Source organism: Solea solea, chromosome 2 (assembly GCF_958295425.1).
Source record: "Solea solea chromosome 2, fSolSol10.1, whole genome shotgun sequence".
NCBI lineage: Eukaryota > Metazoa > Chordata > Actinopteri > Pleuronectiformes > Soleidae > Solea > Solea solea.
In genome coordinates, this window is record NC_081135.1 from 17,906,032 (window position 1) to 17,925,410 (window position 19,379).

A 19,379-nucleotide genomic window follows, 5' to 3' on the forward strand; every position below is an offset into this window, starting at 1 on the left:
GTCCCGGAAAGTCCTTGATATAATATGCAACATTTCTGCATTAAATATTTAAAAACAATGAGACTATCCATCCAACCATTTTCTACTGCTACAGTATATCCTTTATTTTCTACTGCTTTATCCCGCCTTTGAATGACGTCACCAGCTTTTGACCATGGAGGTTTTACAGAAGTTTGACTTCTGAATTTAATGACCACCAGAACAGGCAACAACACACACTCCACTCTTCTACATACTGACTCTCCTGCGTCTTCTGCACAAAATAGTGAGGCTGTAGGCTACATTCAAGTTGCTTCCAGAGTAATTTTCAGTAATTTTAGGGTTTGACTATGGCTTGGAAGCAGGAGGGAGGCTTATACCTGCAGGACAGTTCTCACTGCCCTGCAGGTATAAGCACTCGGGTGTGGCTCAGAATGTAAGCTACTACACTGAGCTGTTGTAGTTTACAGAGAGGAGTGTTGTGACAAAAGACTGTTTTCTCTGGGTCTAGCAGTGCACAGAAGATAAACAACGGTTTGGACATCATGGGTTTTCTTCTGAATGACTGCATGCATCGAACAGTAACGTTCACTTCATGGCAGTTCTGGTTGAGTATACTCACCGCCGCATACATACCCATCTCTTTTAAGATGTAGTTAGTATGTGCAATAGTATAATGCTGTATAGTTCACACACAGGTGACGGTAGGGTTGAACACGGAATAAAATATCAGTCATCTACCGCTTTATCCTCTGCCAGAGGGTCGCGGGGGGTGCTGTGCCAATCTCAGCTACATCGGGCGATAGGCGGGGTACACCCTGGACAGTTCGCCAGTCGCCATCGCAGGGCCACACACAGATAGAGACAAACAACCATTCACTCTCACTCATATGGTCAATTTAGAGTGTCCAATTTACCTATCCCCACATTGCATGTTTTTGGACTGTGGGAGGAAGCCGGAGAACCCGGAGAGAACGGAATAAAATATGATCTCTGTTATTTAAAATACTAGTGCAGTACCTGTTTTGTTTTTTTACCGCTATGTCTTGCATTTCATATCCAAACAATGTCAAAGTCGGCACTGCATCACTGATGAAAAACATTCTGCCTCATCACCCGAGTTCATCAATAAAGCTCCAAATGCACCACATCTTATTGAGATCGTCATGTGTGATGATTAGATGGATGATGTTTTGGGATTTAAAAAAATAATGCAGTTTCATGTTTGCTTTACAGAATAATTTTACAGGATGCACTGCATTTCTTCACTGTTAAAACCCCAGCTGCCTTCGATGATTTATTTTTAGAAACGTTTAAAGCCTACAATTATGTTTCTTCCTAGCCTGAAGTAGCCTGAACAGTTGCTAACCAGTTTGTTTGCAGTGCTGAGAGCTCTACAGCTGTTCCATGGTTTGCGGTGCAGTCTGAGGTCGACTGGCTGGGCTGTGTGAGTGGAGACAGACTGAGAGACAGCAGCAGGAATTCCTTGAGCATGTTCTGAGTGTGTAGGAACAGTATGCGTCTACATAGCCACAACCATCAAATTTTGCTGCTTCCTTTTAAAAATCTTATCAATACTATATAAAGAAAGGGGTGGGTCTTGTGCATTTAAAGGCACAGCATTTTTGGTGTTATTAATCAATAATTACATGTTACATGTTTTGATGGTACATCAACTTACAAAAGGTTGAATGTCACTTCTGTCAAAACCTGAACTGGTCGGCATCACCTACATTAGTACTATATGTAACCTCTGGTTTTGGGTCTGTGTCACAGAAAGAACTAAAGCAGGGGTACTCAAATACAAATCTTAAAGGGCCACAAAGATTTTTTTCAATGACTCAAAGGTCCATTTATTGAGGTCGGTCAGGCCACATGCAATATACTGTAATATTCAAAAGAAAATGTCCTTTTTATTCAAAACAACAAAAATATGAACTTAAATAAAATATAATTTCCGTTTTGACATAAATTAAAATAAATAGTTGAATAAAACAAGAAACGAGCCCTGTCGCAAGAAGAAGATCAACTGCTGGAGATCGCAAATGACGGTGGCATTAAAAGTATGTTAAAGACAATAACTCTGCCGGTGTTCTGGATTAAAGTCATGGCAGAATACCCTGAAATCACCACAACAGCACTGAAAACCCTGTTGCCATTTCCGACATTCTATCTGTGTGAAGCACAGTGAGCGGGTGCAGCGCAGCTCAAGTAAGGCTCTCTGTAGTAACAGTGAAAAGAGGAAAAGTAGGATTGATTTTATTATGGCTGGTACAGTAGTTTTATTTAGTTTTAGAATTATTTGTTTGTTAATTAGCTGCACTGCCATTATTATGGAAAATGTCATCAAAACTGATTTGAAATGTCCCTAAAATTACATTTGTGACTATTTGCTCACATGTTATTATACTGTATAGCAAAACCAGCAATTAAGTGACATGAAAAAAATATTACCAACTGACAACTGGCTTATTTTTTTCAAGGGCATTCAACACGGTTTTCAAAGGCTGATTGTGTGTACTTGTGTGTAAACATAGGAAGCAGACTTGTTAATTTGAAAACCACAATGAACTCTCAACTTACTCATAAGTGTGATGTTACTGCCGTAACAATTACAAGTTGGCGGATGAGCTCTGAAACTTGTTCTGAAGCCAAGACAGAGTCAGTGATTTAAATGTCCACAGCCTTTTATCACAAAAAAACAAACATATTTGCAATATTGTTATGTTTAATCAACAGTAACGCCTCCGACAGACTATGGATCTGGGTATGACATGGGTATGATGTATGTAAACTGAGACACAACTCAAATCATTGGCTACAATGCTGGTTTTAAACAACAGAATAAGATGCAGCAAACTCTGAGAATATGGACCATGGTTATGGCTAAAAGACGCTGTGCTGTGTGAATAAGTTTGTCATTTTTTGTTGCATTTTTCTTACACTGTCAGAAACTGTTTTACAGGCTGTCTTTGCTTGCAAGATTATACAAAGGGTGTCTCACAGAACAGGCATACGGTTATTCATTTAGTAAGTCATCAAAGTCACTCAAAGTTTTTTTTTCTTTCTTTTTTCAATTTAGTCTCATAACTTTTTTTTTAGATGGCATAGTTTTCAAGGTTGCTGAAAGAAAAGCTTCATTTATTCATTTCTGCTCCATGTGGTAAAATGACGTCAGTTGACTCATGTCTGTGGCTGTAGAATGAGCTGAGCTTTTTCTCAGCCGATCCTTTTCAGGCAGCATTTGGGAGGAAATACACGCTTTTCCAGGAATTACCAAACTATTTTTTTTCTTTTTTCCAAGTCCGTCCCACCGTTCACGACAGGATAATGGCAAACTGTGTGTGCATGCGTGCTTTATGGTCCTGCTTTATTTTAAACACAGTCAAACTCCCAGTTGGTTAGAAATCTGGAGCATTTCTGTTTGCTTTCTTTGTCCACCCTGTCAGCAGTCATAGTCATTAAAATGCCCGTCCATTTTGGTGGTTGAAGACTGGCATCCATGGCGTGGGAAATAAACTGAGTGCAGATAAAGTCAGGCCAGGCAGGAATTTAGTTGTGGTGCCACTTAAAGTCTCTGTGACCTCAGAGATTGTCAGCAGACACAAGGGTCAAATTGACAGACTCCAGGCCAATACAGCTGTCCTCTGTAGTCACATGCTTACTGTAAGGTCATGAAGTGCAATTTAAAGCCATTATGTGTGTGGTTAATCTGTCAAACCATTCATTTTTATGACGTGTGATTTTATTTGAAGAAAGTATGAAATATTTTAAATTGACCATTTTGAAAGAAAGCCCCGCCTCTCACAATTTTGAACATGGCATGAACATTGACAATATTCCAATCTGATTAATTCATTCAGGCTGTTCAATATGATAGGATGGTGTTTTTACAGGCCTGTCTGTTCCACAGCTCACTGGCATTTTTCATTTTTGTTACTATGCATTAATTAATTGGTTACAGTCAGCATGTGAAGAGGTTTCTAAGCAATACAGTAAAAAATGCTCCAGAAAATAATCTCCCACCTACCTTTAAACTCTACTGTTTTTCTCTTTGTTAAACCCTTGTGTTTTATTATCTGTCAATTCATAAACTTTTTTTGTAATGACCCAGCTTATTGGCTCTCTCTTGAGAACCATCACCCCATTGAAATGGTGCTGAATGAGACTGGTTTTGATAGAATCTAAGTCCATGTAGGTCATTATAAATAGCTGTGGACGAAGCAACGTGTGTGATTCTGTCTTTTGGCCTAGTTAGGTAGAACTTTGTAGCTCAAGTTGCTATATACAGTTATTCATACAGTATACAACATACACTAAGGATATTCAGATGATCCAGGATTCCACTTATTTACAATGGCTGACTGCATGGTGCAGCTTGATAAAGGCAAAAAGAAAATAAAACAAATATTGTTTTTATTTTATATATTTAAGAAAAATATCTCAAGAACAAATCTTGATATTTTATAGGACTTTGATAAGAATGATAATAATCAGGTGATCATCCTTCAAAAATGTTACAACATACAACTTTCATATCCTGAGCAGTTCCTGTTTGATGACTGTCATAAAAAAACAGCAGTAGCAAGACACAGATAAGGGTACTGTACCTCAGAACATCTAATATATCACTTCACTGTTGAGAACACAAAACTATTGTGTCAATGTGTTTTTTGCAGAAACCTCATCCCACTAGATGAATGGTGGATGAGATGGATACTTTATTTGTCTCCTCGGGAAAATTGGTTTGCAGCAACAATCACAAGGTGTTTCCTCACAGTCACAGTAACAAGCATCACTTCACAGCATAACAAGTCATTTACATTGTCATTGCACCTTAGCAGTATTCACTTTCCAGTGCTGTGTAACATATTTGTTGTGTATTACATGTCATTTAGCAGACACTTTTATCCAAAGCGACTTACAATAAGTGCATTTCAACATTTGGGTACAAACTAGAGCTAGAAGTAAGTAAGAGCTTCAAGTAAGCCAAACTATAAAGTGCTTGTCATAAGTGCGATGTATAAGCAAGTGATTTTTTTTTTGTCATCGTCTTAGTCGAGGTAGAGTCGGAAGATATGTGTTCTTAGTCTGCGGCGGAAGATGTGGAGGCTTTCTGCTGTCCGGATGTCGATGGGGAGTTCGTTCCACCATTTGGGAGCTAGGCCAGTGAACAGTCTCGAGTTCTGCGAATGCCTCTGCGATCTTCTCAGTGAGGGGGCAGCAAGCTGGTTTGCCGATGTGGGGTGGGGTGTAGGTTTTGAACATGTCCTGGATGTAGGCTGGACCGGATCCGTTTGTAGCATGGAATGCAAGCACTAGAGTCTTCATCAACCTGCATGTTAAGCATATTAAGTTAGTAAGTTAATATGCAATGGAAGGTGTAGGACAGCCAAATTCTCCACTGCCTCAGTCAGTACACAACCGCAGTAGTCTATTCTACTGCACTACATGATTCATTGAATGTGTGGCATCGCAAGGTGTGTTTTATTTATTTTTTGTTAATCAGTGACATCATGTGAGTCAGCTCAAACATTAGTCAAACAACTGAGGTATCAATGCAGGTGATAGAACACATTGCATGTAGGGATGCACTAATCCACTTTTTTTCACATTCGATCCCAATACCTGAATTTGGATATCTGCCGATACTATTCTGATAACGATGCTCTGTTTGCTTTAATATTATTATTATCATCATTATTGATTTTATATAAGACTGTAATAAACTCCTTTATACAGGCAAGTATGATATGTACGAACATATGCATGTATGTCCTAAGAGGACTTACTTGAGGTAAGTATATGGTCAGAAAAGGAAGTAAGAAAAACAGGACATCCTGTTAACAGGAAAAAAACCATCCTGAAAAAATATGCAACTGCCAGGGTTTCAAATTGACTGTCGATATTTATTTAATCCATGACAGATACACAAAAGTAGTCCAATAATGTAATCTCTAGTGTATTAAGTGTAAACTTAAAGAGGAACTAAACCCCTGTTCTAAAGCTGACTCCTCCTAATAACTGATTTTAAAAATCGACAAAAGGTGGGCAGGGAGTTATCGGTGAGTGGGGTGGTGAATGACGACCGCAGGGGGCCTGACGATCAAGTGACAACAAGTGCAAATCACGGCAGCTTGCTGTGGTATTTCCAGTGCACCGCACCGCGGCGAGCTAAAAAAAACTGCCGCTGTATGTGACTGTATCAGACCGGTGACTGTGCTCCGGAGACCTCGCCACCGCTGGACTCACAGAGAGTGCAGCACCCCTGCACAGAGAATGCAGCACCGCGGACGTACTGAACAAATATTTTTAATTAGGACATGTCAGAATGGTCAGTTATGAGCTCTATGTGACCTTTTGTGTGTGTTTGTACGTCGGTGAAATACGTTCGCTGACTAAATACGGCGACCGCTGGCCGCAGTCTGATGTGAAGTGGTGCGAACACACAAACACAAGTTTGCTGACTTTATACGGCACATTAGCTTCGTATATAAAATCCTCTGAGGCTGGAAGTTTGTGTAAAACACTGTGCTCCACTGTGCAGCCACCAACAGCACACTTGTCCATCCGCGTTGACATAATACCGCTCTTCCTCCCTCGCCTGCACTCTCGCAGTGACAAGGTGGAGCTAAGGTGGAGCTCTCGAAGTAAACTTACTGGTGGGGCGGTAACATTCGCGGTGAGATGCGCATGCTGCCGTCATAAGCGCAGGGAATTCAACATCGAGTGTTTTATGGCCTATACTTACACTAAGGGGGACCACGAAAACATGACTGAGTATTCTTTTTCCACACTTTGGCGACTGGTAGGGCCTCCAGAGTCCCAAATATAAGTATTGAAATGGTTAAAAAGTTGATTTTGCATAATATGTCCCCTTTAAAGTAAAGTACGATATGGTGTCAACACGGAATTTTTTTATTCTGAAAAGTAAACCGGCTGTTTTATTTTCCTACTTCCTCTCCCACTCGTGTTGAATTCCGCTGAATTTATGCAGCTCTGCTGTGTTTCCCCCCCCTTACTACTGTGTCTCTGGGGTTGTGGCTAGAGGAGGACGGTTAGTGACAACAACATAGGAAAGTGACAGCAACATGGGAAGAGCCAGCTAATAGGAAAATTGATATGTAGTGGGAGGTGTTTAGCCAGAGAAGGCAGTACATTTTTTTTAAAGCACATTTTTAACACAAAATATGTAATTCAAATACTTTACACAAAACTACTAAGATTTGGACCTGGATCAGTGAATAATATTACTAGATAACCATATACATTAATTTGAACCTGAAAAAAGTGGTTTAGGGGTTTAGGTACTCCTTGATGGATTTCCCAGGGATTTAATATCTCTGTAATGGATGCTGCGATTGTAGCTCGGTTGTGTGAGCCCCTGCACTTTTTTACCTGAAGCACCACACTCCCTAAACTGTGTCTATCTGAGTCAACCCAGTGCACACTGAGGCTAATCAGGACATTGGGCAGACATCTGATGTCCAAATATCAGTCATAAAGCTCAGGGCTGGAACACCTTTTAACCTCTCAGCTGCCTTTGCTGACACTCGGTTGTATAGTTCAGGTAGCACAGTCTCTGATAAATATCTCCTCGGTGGTAAACTATATCCTGGCTGCAAGTATTCTATCAGGCTGCGAAATCCTTCGTTTTCCACAACTGATAACGGTTGGTCATCGAGTACGATGAAGTTGAGCACCCTCTTTTTAATCCCTTTAGCTTTCACGTTGTCTGTTGTAAGTTTACCTTGTTTTTGGAATGACTCCAGGAGTGATTCCTCCCGGCTCCTCTCGTCTTTCTGCCCCCTGGCTAAAATATCCACAGTGCTGGTCAATGCTCACCTGATAGCTGGCTGTAAACTGTGGAATGGATTTCCTGAATGGAGACGTGCATCATTACTCCGCGTCTCATTGAGACACGCCTCCGTTCAGGAAATCCATTCAACTTTTTGCAGCCAGCTTGCAGAGCAGTCAGGGAATCACTAGTGGAGACATTTCAGCAGACGACATTAAAGCATAGACGGATCGGAAATGAATTGCATGCACATTGATGTGCCTAGTATTTGTGCAGGTCAAAATTGTTTTCAATTACATGCAATAATATTCATTGTAGATTGGGTCTGCCCATGGCCTAGTGCAGGGGTCACCAATGCAGTGCCCGCAGGCACCAGGTCGCCCCTGAGGACCACATGAGTTTCCCGCCAGCCCTTTGTAAAAAATAGCTCAAATAGCGGAAAAACGGAAAAAATTCATAATCCAACAGCCCACAGCCCTTGGCGGGGACCAGAGGAACAGAATACCGTTGATTTCATCCAAAAAGGTGAAAAAATGACCGGGACCCAGTATAGTAAAATATAGAAATAAAGCGTGGCATATTGATATTTATCTGTTTCTTGTTAATCATTGTTGATATTTATTATGAGAAATCATTAACATGATCAGTGTCTACACATAGCTGAATATCATTAATTATTAATAATAACATATAGGTAAAGGTAAATTGAGCAAATTGGCTATTTCAGAAGTGTGTATCAAACTGGTAACCCTTTGCCTTAATCGGTACCCAGGAAGTAGCTCTCGGTTTCAAAAAGGTTGGTGACCCCTGGCCTAGTGGAAAGTGAATTTGGCTTATAACTGAAGGGTTGCCTCATTGAATCCTGACAGATCAAGGACTGGGTTACCTCTGGGCAAGGTATTCAATCACCATTGTGATTGGGTACACCTAGTGCTGATACCTAGATAAATGGGAGGGTTGCATCAGGAAGGGCATCCAGTGTTAGCGTTTGTTGGCAGTCTTGGAAGACTTCTTGATTTCTATTTGGGGACAGCTGTAGTTCCAGTCAACCACCAGTCTGGCCATTCTCCTCTGACCTCTGGCATCAACAAAGCATTTTTCCCCCCTTTTTTTTACCCTTGGGATGGTTGTATGTGAAAATCCCAGCAATTTCTGAAATACTTCCTATCTTTTACTAACTACAATGCCACATTCCCAGTCACTAAAATCACCTTTATTTTCCCTTCACGTGCTCAAATTCAGCGGCTGTCTTGTTGCTGCCATGTCATTTGCTGTTTCACAGTTTTAATGTGATATGATTGTCTGCATGTCCAACTACTGAAATGTACCCACTGAATACACACCAGTGACAAATGGCAAGCAGTTTGAGTAAAAAGAAACAAAGAAAGAAAAAGGTTGGTGTTCAGTTGAGTAAGTGCATGCTGGTACTTCATCCTCAGAGCGAAGTGGTCAGCTTAATGGAGGTTTTCACTTCTGTCACTGGAGGGCAAAACAGTAAAGCAACATTCCTTCCCCTGACACTGCAGCTTTGCTCATGGAAGATAAAATGTGGTTTAGTCTAGACACTTCTTAATAGGTACAATTGAGCATAGCTGTATCAGCATCAGCACAACCACGGCAGTAGATTTTAAGATTTTTTTTTTTCCCTGTGTGTTTGCAAGTCATGGGCAAAACTGTTTCTCAAGGACAATGAGCAACCAAGGACTAAGTGAGTGAGAAGAGCACTCAGCAGCAAGTGGGTTTTTTTTGACTAACAAGTCATGAGATGTTCTTGCATCAGCCAGTCAGCTGAGATGTTTTTGGCTGATTTTTGTCACATTATTTTAATTAAATTATTATAATTAAAATCTTTAAATGACCTGTCAAACCTAACTGAAAATACATGAATGGCAACTGACACTTATAACCTAACCTATAATTAGAAAGCTGCACACATACACACCTCTGTGAATATATAGTCTGTTGCTGGTAATGATAATTACCGTATAAAAATCCATGTAGGTTGACTCTGTGCTGTTTACTTACTAGATTTTGATTAACACAGGAAAAAGCATTTCATATTGTGTGTTTTGATAAACATTTGGATCACAAGGTGAATGGAACCTAACATGCTGTGTTTCTATAATGGAACGGTTTGGTTTGGAATGGCTCTTGCCCTGGATCAGGCTTGCATTTCAACTAAGTACTTTGACTTGGTAGAAGAGGTATGGCAATATCAGCAAGATGCGTAGCGTAACAAACCATGACAGTAAATGCGATGCAACAGACAATGGCTTGGGTGGCTGCTGTATGCTGGCATATTTGTCTTTTTCCCTATTCTTAGTGGTGGAGTACTATTTAAAATTGCCTAGACTTCCATGGGATTCAGGTATTGGGATCAGGAGTGTTGTGACCTCACCATACCATTTTACTCTTGTACCCTAAGGGAAGGGTGCCAAAAAGTGGAACAGTTGGGGCTGGTTATTTTGGCACTATTCCTAATAATAGAAACGCAAAAAAAAAATTGAACCATTCTGTACCAAACCGAACAGTTCCACTCAATGGAAACACGGCTATGTTGAACACATGCAGGTTGTTCACTGCAGGGTTAAAGGTGTCTACTGATGCAGTAACATGCCCTAACCTTCCAGGCCACTGTAGTGCTTCTCTCCACCTCTGCCATATCTGTACAGCAGATTCAAGCAGATGGGCATTTCACCAGTTGCTCTGTCACCGCTCCATGCAACTGCAAACTACAGCCAGAATAGACACTTAAATCGTATATAGCAATAAGCATGCACTGACATTTCTGTCCAAACCCAGCAGTGCAAGTGGGTGTGGTCAGGTATTTTTATAGTTGTGACTTTGCACAGTGGTCCATGGTGAAAATGTTTTTTCCATAAGTAATACTTCCACATCTAAATGTATTATTATGATGTGTAACTTAGGGCTACAACCAATGATTATTTTCATAATTGATTAATCTGTCGATTATTTGATTGGATGTTTGTCCATGATTTTTGATTTTTGATTATTTTTGATCACGATATTTATCCATCAATGCAGAAAAATGTTTTATGAGTTTGACTATTTGTTTCCAGTCCTTACAATTATGAAATTCTTAACTGTCCTCTTTTGTCCACCAACCAAAGGTATTATGTTGTCTTAGGAGCAAAGACACCAGAACATTAATTTCAGCTTTTTCACTTAAGAAGCTGAAATTGCAAAACGTTTCATTTGTATTTTACCAATTTTAAAAAATAATCACAGGAAAGGTAATGTGTCAGTAAGGTTTCCTCTCCGTTTTGATCTCACATGTGGATGAACTCATATTTTAGTTTGTCACACATTACACTTTATTCCAGAATGTGTTAATTTAAAATGTAAATGTTATGCGTGTTGCATATAAGGATGGGTGTCATTATTGTTATTTTAGCTTTTTATTTGTGGCCCGTTGCTTCCCTGCTGTAGTTGATTCCCAGTTTGAGTTTGAGGCATAACCTTTTACCATGCTTCATTATTGCAATCTATTGTCTTCTTCAAACATACTTCATCCTGTTTTTGAATGACTGAAAAACTCATTTTCAGTGATGTATTTTGTCATCGAAACTTTATTTAAAGTAGTGTTAATCTTATCTATCTTACTCTTCATCTCGTGAGCCCAATTTCATTGCTTGTCTTGCAGAGCAGACTTGAATCTATTCACGTCCCTATTAGTTAGAGAAAGTTTTTTGACAAATGTTGTAAAGAAATGTGAACCGGATGAAATGAGTCATGTGTGTGTGAGAAAGAGAACATGCTTTCCTTTAAAACTGGCTCTTTCTTTGTCTGTTGTTTCCTGTTGCTTGGTCATGATGACTGACATTGGGGGGGAAACACAAAGAGGGAGCGCTAACAGTGACCCCACCTAGAGGCGAACAGGCTGTAATCACACAGTGTATACCGCAAAGTCAGAGGAAGGAAATGCTTACACACACTGTGTAAAGCACACACACACATACACTACTCACTCTGAGAGAAATCCTTTTAAGGAAGAGGGCCTGCTCTTGCCCAAGAGCTGAGTGGAGCTAAGGCAAAGTTCTGAAATACAAACGTAAAAATACATGCCCACATTTACACACAGTTGTGACTGCATGTCTGAAAATTGTTACACGAGTGTACACTTGTAAATATAATTCAGTATCAGATGTATTCAGAGTTAAAGGTTCATGTGATACTCTAATGTTTATAGACACTGGTAATCCAGTCAAGTGTGACACACCGCAGTGTCACCACTGACATGATTCTTCCGTCACACTGCCATAACACAGCAGCATTCCATGAAGAATCCACATATAAATTGACAGCTGTAACGTCTGGTGCTTTTTAATTTTCCTTAATGTGTCGCCCTTTTCTTTTCTCAATAAAACTGTCGAGGAACTGGACCATTGTTCACATGCTGGGCATAGTTCTGACATCTTTTTTAACAGGTGTAATTTGAGCCCAAAGAAACGACTCATGACTTCTCTTTTTTTTGTCTTTGTCACCCTCAGGCTGAGGCCAGGCTGGCAGCGAAGAGGGCAGCCCGGGCAGAGGCCAGAGAGATCCGTATGAAGGAGCTGGAGAGGCAACAAAAAGAGGTATACAACTCAATATACCCTTGTATAAAGCACTTAAATATGCACTATGATAATACTCATTTTTAAGACATGAAATGAAAGGCACCTTCACTGCCACAGAGAAGCCTGCCATATGTTGTTTTGATCAAAAAAGAGAGTATTTACGATGAGAATTATTTATTACTCAATGTCAACCCTTGTTAGCCCAAATTCAGATAAAGAGCTTAATATTTTCAGACTTGAACATTTAATATAAACACCATTATCCCATTAAGCTCTACCAGGTCTATCAGGTGCCATTGGTTCCTATGTATGTTATTACATTACATTACATGTCATATAGCAGACGCTTTCATCCAAAGCGACTTACAAGGGAATTGAGGAGTGGAGTTGAACTTGCGACCATGAAGTCTTTGCACACAGGGTCTTAACCACTGAGCCGCTCCACCCCTAGATGTTAGAGCTGTCAACTTGGGATGTAAAGTTCATGCATGTTCTAGCAGCACTGTAAATTACTATTGATTTTAATAATGAAAACTGTGCCATTATTGGACATTAAAAAAAATGATGGGTCATTATGTTCAAACTTGATTTTTGGATTGTGTGCTCTAATGCACAATACTAATATGTTACTCTTAAGTAACAAGTGATTTTCAGCCGTCCTGAATCTGCACTGTGTAGGTCGTTTGAAACCTTAAGTATTTCCTGTCTACATTGTCCTTCAATGATAATCTGTGACTCTTCGATCTTGTAGGTCAGAGGTCAGCGGTGTAAACAGTAACAGTAAAGAGTTGTATAGGTGCTGCATAGACCACACAATCAGTGATTGCTGACAGTTAAAGTTGTACATGTGACCTGTCAGGAAATGAAGAGAAACACATTATTTTCATTTAGAGTCAGAATCATAAATGGTTATAAATGGATCAGTTCTGTCCTGAGATGTAATTACCACTCCCTCCACATCCCGTGGTTATCATTATCATAACTGTTGCTCCAAAGAGCATTTTTACAAAATGGTAAATATCCAAAGATGTTCCATTCTGCAATATTTATTTCTGAATGTAATGCAAATCTTTTTTTTGTGCGATGAGATTCCTTCTATAATTAATGCAGAGATGTGTGTAGAGACAAATTTTGTGTCAGTCATGCTGGGCAAAGTGAACCACAACATGTTTCCTGTGAAGAAACAAAATATGTGTCTTTCATTTAGTTGCTTGAGTTGGAATCCTTAGATTTGAGCAAATTAATTGCAATATAGCGAGAGTTAACACTGAGATGCGTCCAATGTCCAGATGTATCAGAAATTGAGGACCACTTCATGTAAATATGGGCAGTTCTCTTCTCTGTCTTTCCTTGTGGAACCAAAAACAGTGGCTATGTGTGTGAACCGGCCCATGGTTTGTGTAGTGAACATTTTTATCTGCCTAGTATATATTCAACCTCAATCCTCACAATTCTCTCTTTAAATCCTGATCACTTTTTTTCTTTCTATTGTTACAAGGTATTTTCACATAACCAGCTGTCTGTATACAGTTGTCAGGTAACAATCAGTGATCAACAATGTACATGGGTGCATGAATGCTGGAATAGTAACACACACACACACACGCACCAGTCATACGGACTGGATTAAGGGTCATTGTTAAGCTGAGTCTGGTCGGTGTGTGCATGTGCGTTTTTGTGTCTGTATGTGTGATCTAAACCCTTTAGCTGAGTTCTAAAGTAGCTTAGCAGGTCGCATTTCCTGGTCCAGGCTCCAGTGGATCAGTTGTTGTTTACATGAGCGATGGATTGCTGTGCTCACAGTCACATTCAGGGCGTTTTGGATGTTTCCTCGCACTTTGAAGACCACATTTAAAGGTGGATTACTGGATGTGAAGCTGCAAACACGGAATGTGGCGCTGGCTGTCAAATTCTGAAGCCTCTCTCCTACCATGATCTTGCCTATGTGATTGACCATGTTTGCATCTGCTGAGAGATACAAGTTAAATTTCCCTGAGGGCAGCAGGATGGCCGGACGTGAGTTTGTAGGGAGGGGGCTGAAGGCTGCTCTCGGTGGGCGCCCAGGAACCCCTCCAATCAAGAGAGGGAGCTTGGTGAGTTGAACAGAACAGTGGCAAATGTAGGCTGGGTAACTCATTATGAAAGGGCTTATGACGGTGCCTGGCTCAGTTGCTAATTGGTTGTCCAGACATACAATGAGTGAGAAGTAGTGGACGTGACCCATCCAGTCAGTCAATAATCTGCTCGACACACTATGTTTTCATGTTTGACTGTTTAAAAAACATATTTTTTTGCTTTTTAATATTTAGACACAGGTCAAACCAGACAGAGCACTAAGTCAGGGATCAGTGATGACAGGTTAATTGTGTGTTAACTGTTCCGATAAATGGGGCTTCTTTTTCCTTTTCATGATGATACAAACATTAGTGTATTAAATTGATGAAATAAAATGTTTTTGTACAGTAATGCATAACATTACCAGTGCTTCCTGGCAAGATTTACAGTAGTGTTGTTGTTTTAGCAATGCTATAATGACCATATACAACACCACCAAAAATACAGGAAACATGTATGCAATATTAAAAAACAGGACATTTTCAGAAAGTGTCTAGTGCCCTTAATAATTAATGTTATTATCACCTGTGTTTATCCTACTATGACAAATATCTTTTATGCCATGTTTATTCAAGACTTGCTTAAAAATTACATACACATGTTGAAATTAACTAATCGACAGCTTGCTAATATATGAGAGAGACCAAGATTAACATTTTAAAATAACACCATTCCACTCAAAATACCAAGATTTGACAGACACAACAACATCCTAATTTTGCATCAATTTCAAAATGAAAATCAGCTAACTGGATGCTCAATGTCTGTCTCAAGGTATTTTATCAAAGCAGTTACACAGATATTTATGCCATAACTTTTGGAAAGTGCCTGATTAGGAGTGTTTTATTTTTCAACATGGCAGTGATCCATTACACTGCTGGTAATCCAGGGAAATCAACTGATAAAACACTGATATGTGTGCTGGACTAACCTCCACAGTGTCAATACCTGAATATCATTGAGGCTGTAGGATATCACCTAGACAGAGAAATAAATACAAAGAAGCTGAAAAAAACCTGTTACAATTTACTAGAATTATTAATTAGAAGTAAATCTAAAATACAGTCTTAACAAGATTGTGTCAAAGGAGCTAATTTAATACATACTGTTACCTTTTAGATTTCATTTTGTTTTGATTAATTTTAATTTGCATATATTCTGTATTTTATACCTGTGTCTTAATAAAGAGACTGAAAAATATGGATCCTCATTTAAACTTTGCTAAAACAGAGCAAGTGGTGACCTGATAACCAATTTTTTTGATACGCTAAATTAAAAAATGGTGCATTATTCCAAAATAAATGAACATTTTATAATCTTGACACACACAAAACTAACAAACAGACTCAAGTAAAAACACAACCTCTTTGCTGGAGGCTATGTAGGTCTGGTTTATGTATTTGCCAACAACAAGCTACGTACAGGTGACAGTATCCACAGCAGCTACACAATTCTGTGCTTGAGCACAGAAGCCTCTATGCTTTGATGTGGTGAAGTTGAGTCTCAGCTGAGTAACAGTAAATGGATAAGCCCCGTAACAACAACACTTTTTTGATTATACTGATAAATTAGTGAACTCAGATGTGCAGAAAAGCCACTTTTAACCTCAGAATCTGTTTGAAGCTGTGCAGCAGCTGGTTGTGGCTTTTTTAAGGCACAAATGAATTTTTCAGTTCTGTATGCATTTTCTCATCTAACAAAAAGCCTTCTCCAAAATGCTTTAATGAATGACGAATGAGACATTTCTTTTAACATGTTTTGTTTGTTTTAAAAACACATGGTTTTGAATGTCACCTGCTCCGGTATGTGTCAAAGAGTAATTGTTTGTCTGATCTTACATCTGTAGTCAAGGGAACAAAGTCTTTAAAGTGAAACTGGCACTTAATAGTTTATTACCAGTGCTACCAACTTTAAAGAACCATGGGAAAATGCCTGGTAAAGAAGTTGTTAGTCTCTAAATCTTCAGAAAATCTGTGTTTGTTGTCTTTTACTGCTCAACATTCTCAAGTTCCTTGTGTTTATCTTCTACATGTCCCTCTTTGACTATGACTTTTCAGTGGCAACTGATTCTCATGCTCATATCTTTCTCTGTCATTGTCATGTCATTTTTGAGTTTGATTGATTTTCTCCTCTTTTCATGTTCTCTAAAAACCTTTCTCTTCATCGGTGTTGGTGTGTAGATCTTTCAGGTGCAGAAGGTAGGCCTACTCTTCTTCTTTTTCATCTCAGGCTAGAGGTAGACCTCGATATATTGGTTTTGTTTCATGTATTTAATATTTAAATTTATACATTATTGTTATTGATATTACTGTATATAATGGAGAGCAGCGCAGACATAAAATGTAGTTTGGAAACATAGAGCATACCATTTCATTATTTGTTACCGTTAAACAGTCATCGGATGTAGGAAAAAAATAAAATCTATGAAATATGTGCCAAAAAATTGCCATTAATTATCCTAAAAATCAGCATCGGCCACAGAAAAACCCATATCGGTTGACCTCTAGCTCAGATAATATTTAATTTAAGCTTGGTGATGGAATAATTCCAGGCATGTGGTTCCCATTTTGTCAAATAAAATAATGGACGTCAGTTAGCTCTCCTCTGTTTTCTGAACTGTATTTTTCCTGCCGTCATTTCCTGTCTCATTTTAGAAATATTATGGCCTGAATACCAAATTAGATGACCGTGTGGACAACAGATGGGGAGATATTGAACAATGGATGGTACAGTTTCTGTTTTGTGTACATAATGGTGTGCGTGTGTTTTCTTGCCCTGCACATGTTTTTTTTCTTGTTGGTTTTTTATAGTTTGCACAGTATGTTTATGATTTCCAGATCATTCCTGTTAAGCCTTTTTAGAGAAGAACAGCTTATAATGAATCAAAGCTCGGCCATTAAAGATAATCCCATTGAAAACAGTGGGCTGCCTGTTGGGCTTTGAATCAGCATGACCATCTGCCCAAATGGTGTGAGACTGCATGGGATTTGCTATGTTGAATTTGCCACTTTAATGACGTGAAGTGATTTGTCATGCTTCGTCAGATGAAACACAACAGTGAGGATAACTGGTGTGCAACTAATTTGACTAACATGGTGTTGGTGATGTGTTTTTGACTAATATAATTCTATTGCTCTGTTGGAGGTGATGTTGTGTTAGGCCATGTTCCCACCAAGTGGAATGGTACGGTTTGATAGAGCGTGGTACATATTGTTTTTGTGTTTCTATTGTGAATAATACCAAAATAACCAGCCCCAACTGTTATCCTTTCCGTGCAGTACCATTGTAAAAGGGTGCGGTACAGCTCTGTTTTCTGACAGCTGTCACTGATTCAGAGTTTATGCTCAGTGACATGGGTTTCTCAATATGTTTACATGATATTAGAAAAAAAAAAAAAACGATTTATTTTGTTAGTCTGACGAGAACATGACTTTGAAAGTAAATGTTCTTAAATTGTACTAAATCCAATTTTTCAACGTTTAGCTAACTCAATCAGATAATGTTTTTTGGAGTCAAGGTACTGCTTGATTTATGCCAGAATCAGAATCAAGCTGTCCTGTGCTTGTGCCACAGTTCCCACCCCTGCTTATTCCTGGAGAGAGTAGAACTAGCTGGTACACAGAAGAATAAAACAACAATGGTAAAGAAAATTGTGAAATTCAGCCTAGGGGACTAATGAAACTGATTTTATGCTCAAACAGCTTTAATAATTTAATATTTCTAAGTTCATGGATGGTAGGAAGACAGTTGAGATCCTAACAACTACCCACCTGCTGGAAACTGCCTAATACCAATTCTGTCACACATTTCATTCAATAAATTGATTCCCCTTAAGTGCTTGTATACTTGGACAAGGATACAAGCTCATAAGGTAATGTAGGGAGAAGGTAGGGGAATGCTAACGTCAGCAATTGGCAGAATATTAGCCAAAACATGACTGAAGAAAATATACTATACCTAAACCCTGAACATTCCACTGTGGTGAAAGCACGTCGGTTTTTCAGCTCTGTGACATTCATTAACTCTGTTCTGGCTAATGTTTGTTTTTGCTGTGAAGGAACACAGTGTTTGCTGTGTGACGCACATATGTAAGCCCCAGAAGCTAAATTACAAACACAGTGGAAATAATATTAACTATATTTTATTATCAGAAGAAAATAACAGATTCTGCTTGTAAGATTCATTCAACATTATCTGACAGTTATAGAGGATGAGGCAGAGCATTTGTTGTTAATTACCTTTATGGGCAGTAGATGACTATTAAAAGGTCCAGTATGTAACATTTAAGAGGTATACTTAATTTCTAAGTGCATAAACACATGTATATTGTATGTACATGTATATGTCACCAGTTGATTGGTACATATTGCACAAATATGTAAAATATACTCTAAATTTAAAAGTTTAAAGTTTACACTTCGTTTGACTGTCATGAGCCTAAATTGAAATGGGAAACAAACCGATTTTTAGAGGTTTAACATTGGTTTGGCATAGAATGTCATGTGACTGCCTGGACTGGACTACCTCAAAAGTTGTGTTTTTTTCAAGTGTCCTTTATCTTCTTCATCCATCTGTCTCATTGATCTTTGACACCTTCTCCTCCTTTACTCTCTGCATCCCCTCTTTTCTTCACCTTTATCTCCACCCCCCTCATCCAGGAGGATAGTGAGAGATACTCACGTTCTTCACAGATACACATGGTTTGTAGCCTTCCCTCTTGTTCCCATCTCCTCATGCCTTTCTTGTGTATTGTAATCTGCTTAATGTCTCTTTGGGGGAAAGAAAACAGTGAGCAAGTAAAAACATTTGTTAGATCCAGCAGTGTGTTTGTCTAAAACAAATTCTAAGGAAATATATACAGTTTATTCTCAGTTCTGAAATAGTTGCTGTTACTTACTGTCACAGAA

The 19,379-nt window shown here is 39.0% G+C and overlaps 1 protein-coding gene across 14 annotated transcripts in view; it reads left to right on the plus strand.

The window, feature by feature from the left end:
* Window positions 1–19,379, plus strand: part of lrrfip1a (leucine rich repeat (in FLII) interacting protein 1a) — a 57,384-nt gene that overhangs the window by 10,386 nt on the left and 27,619 nt on the right. For 9 of the 14 annotated variants that reach the window (XM_058622158.1, XM_058622159.1, XM_058622144.1 and 6 more), the window contains exons 2-5: window positions 12,289–12,375; window positions 16,653–16,670; window positions 17,127–17,198; window positions 19,131–19,172. In XM_058622158.1, coding sequence (XP_058478141.1) covers window positions 12,289–12,375; window positions 16,653–16,670; window positions 17,127–17,198; window positions 19,131–19,172 — 219 coding nt within the window. The remainder of the gene's footprint in view (window positions 1–12,288; window positions 12,376–16,652; window positions 16,671–17,126; window positions 17,199–19,130; window positions 19,173–19,379) is intronic. The other 5 variants (XM_058622152.1, XM_058622153.1, XM_058622157.1 and 2 more) reach the window with 2 other exon arrangements.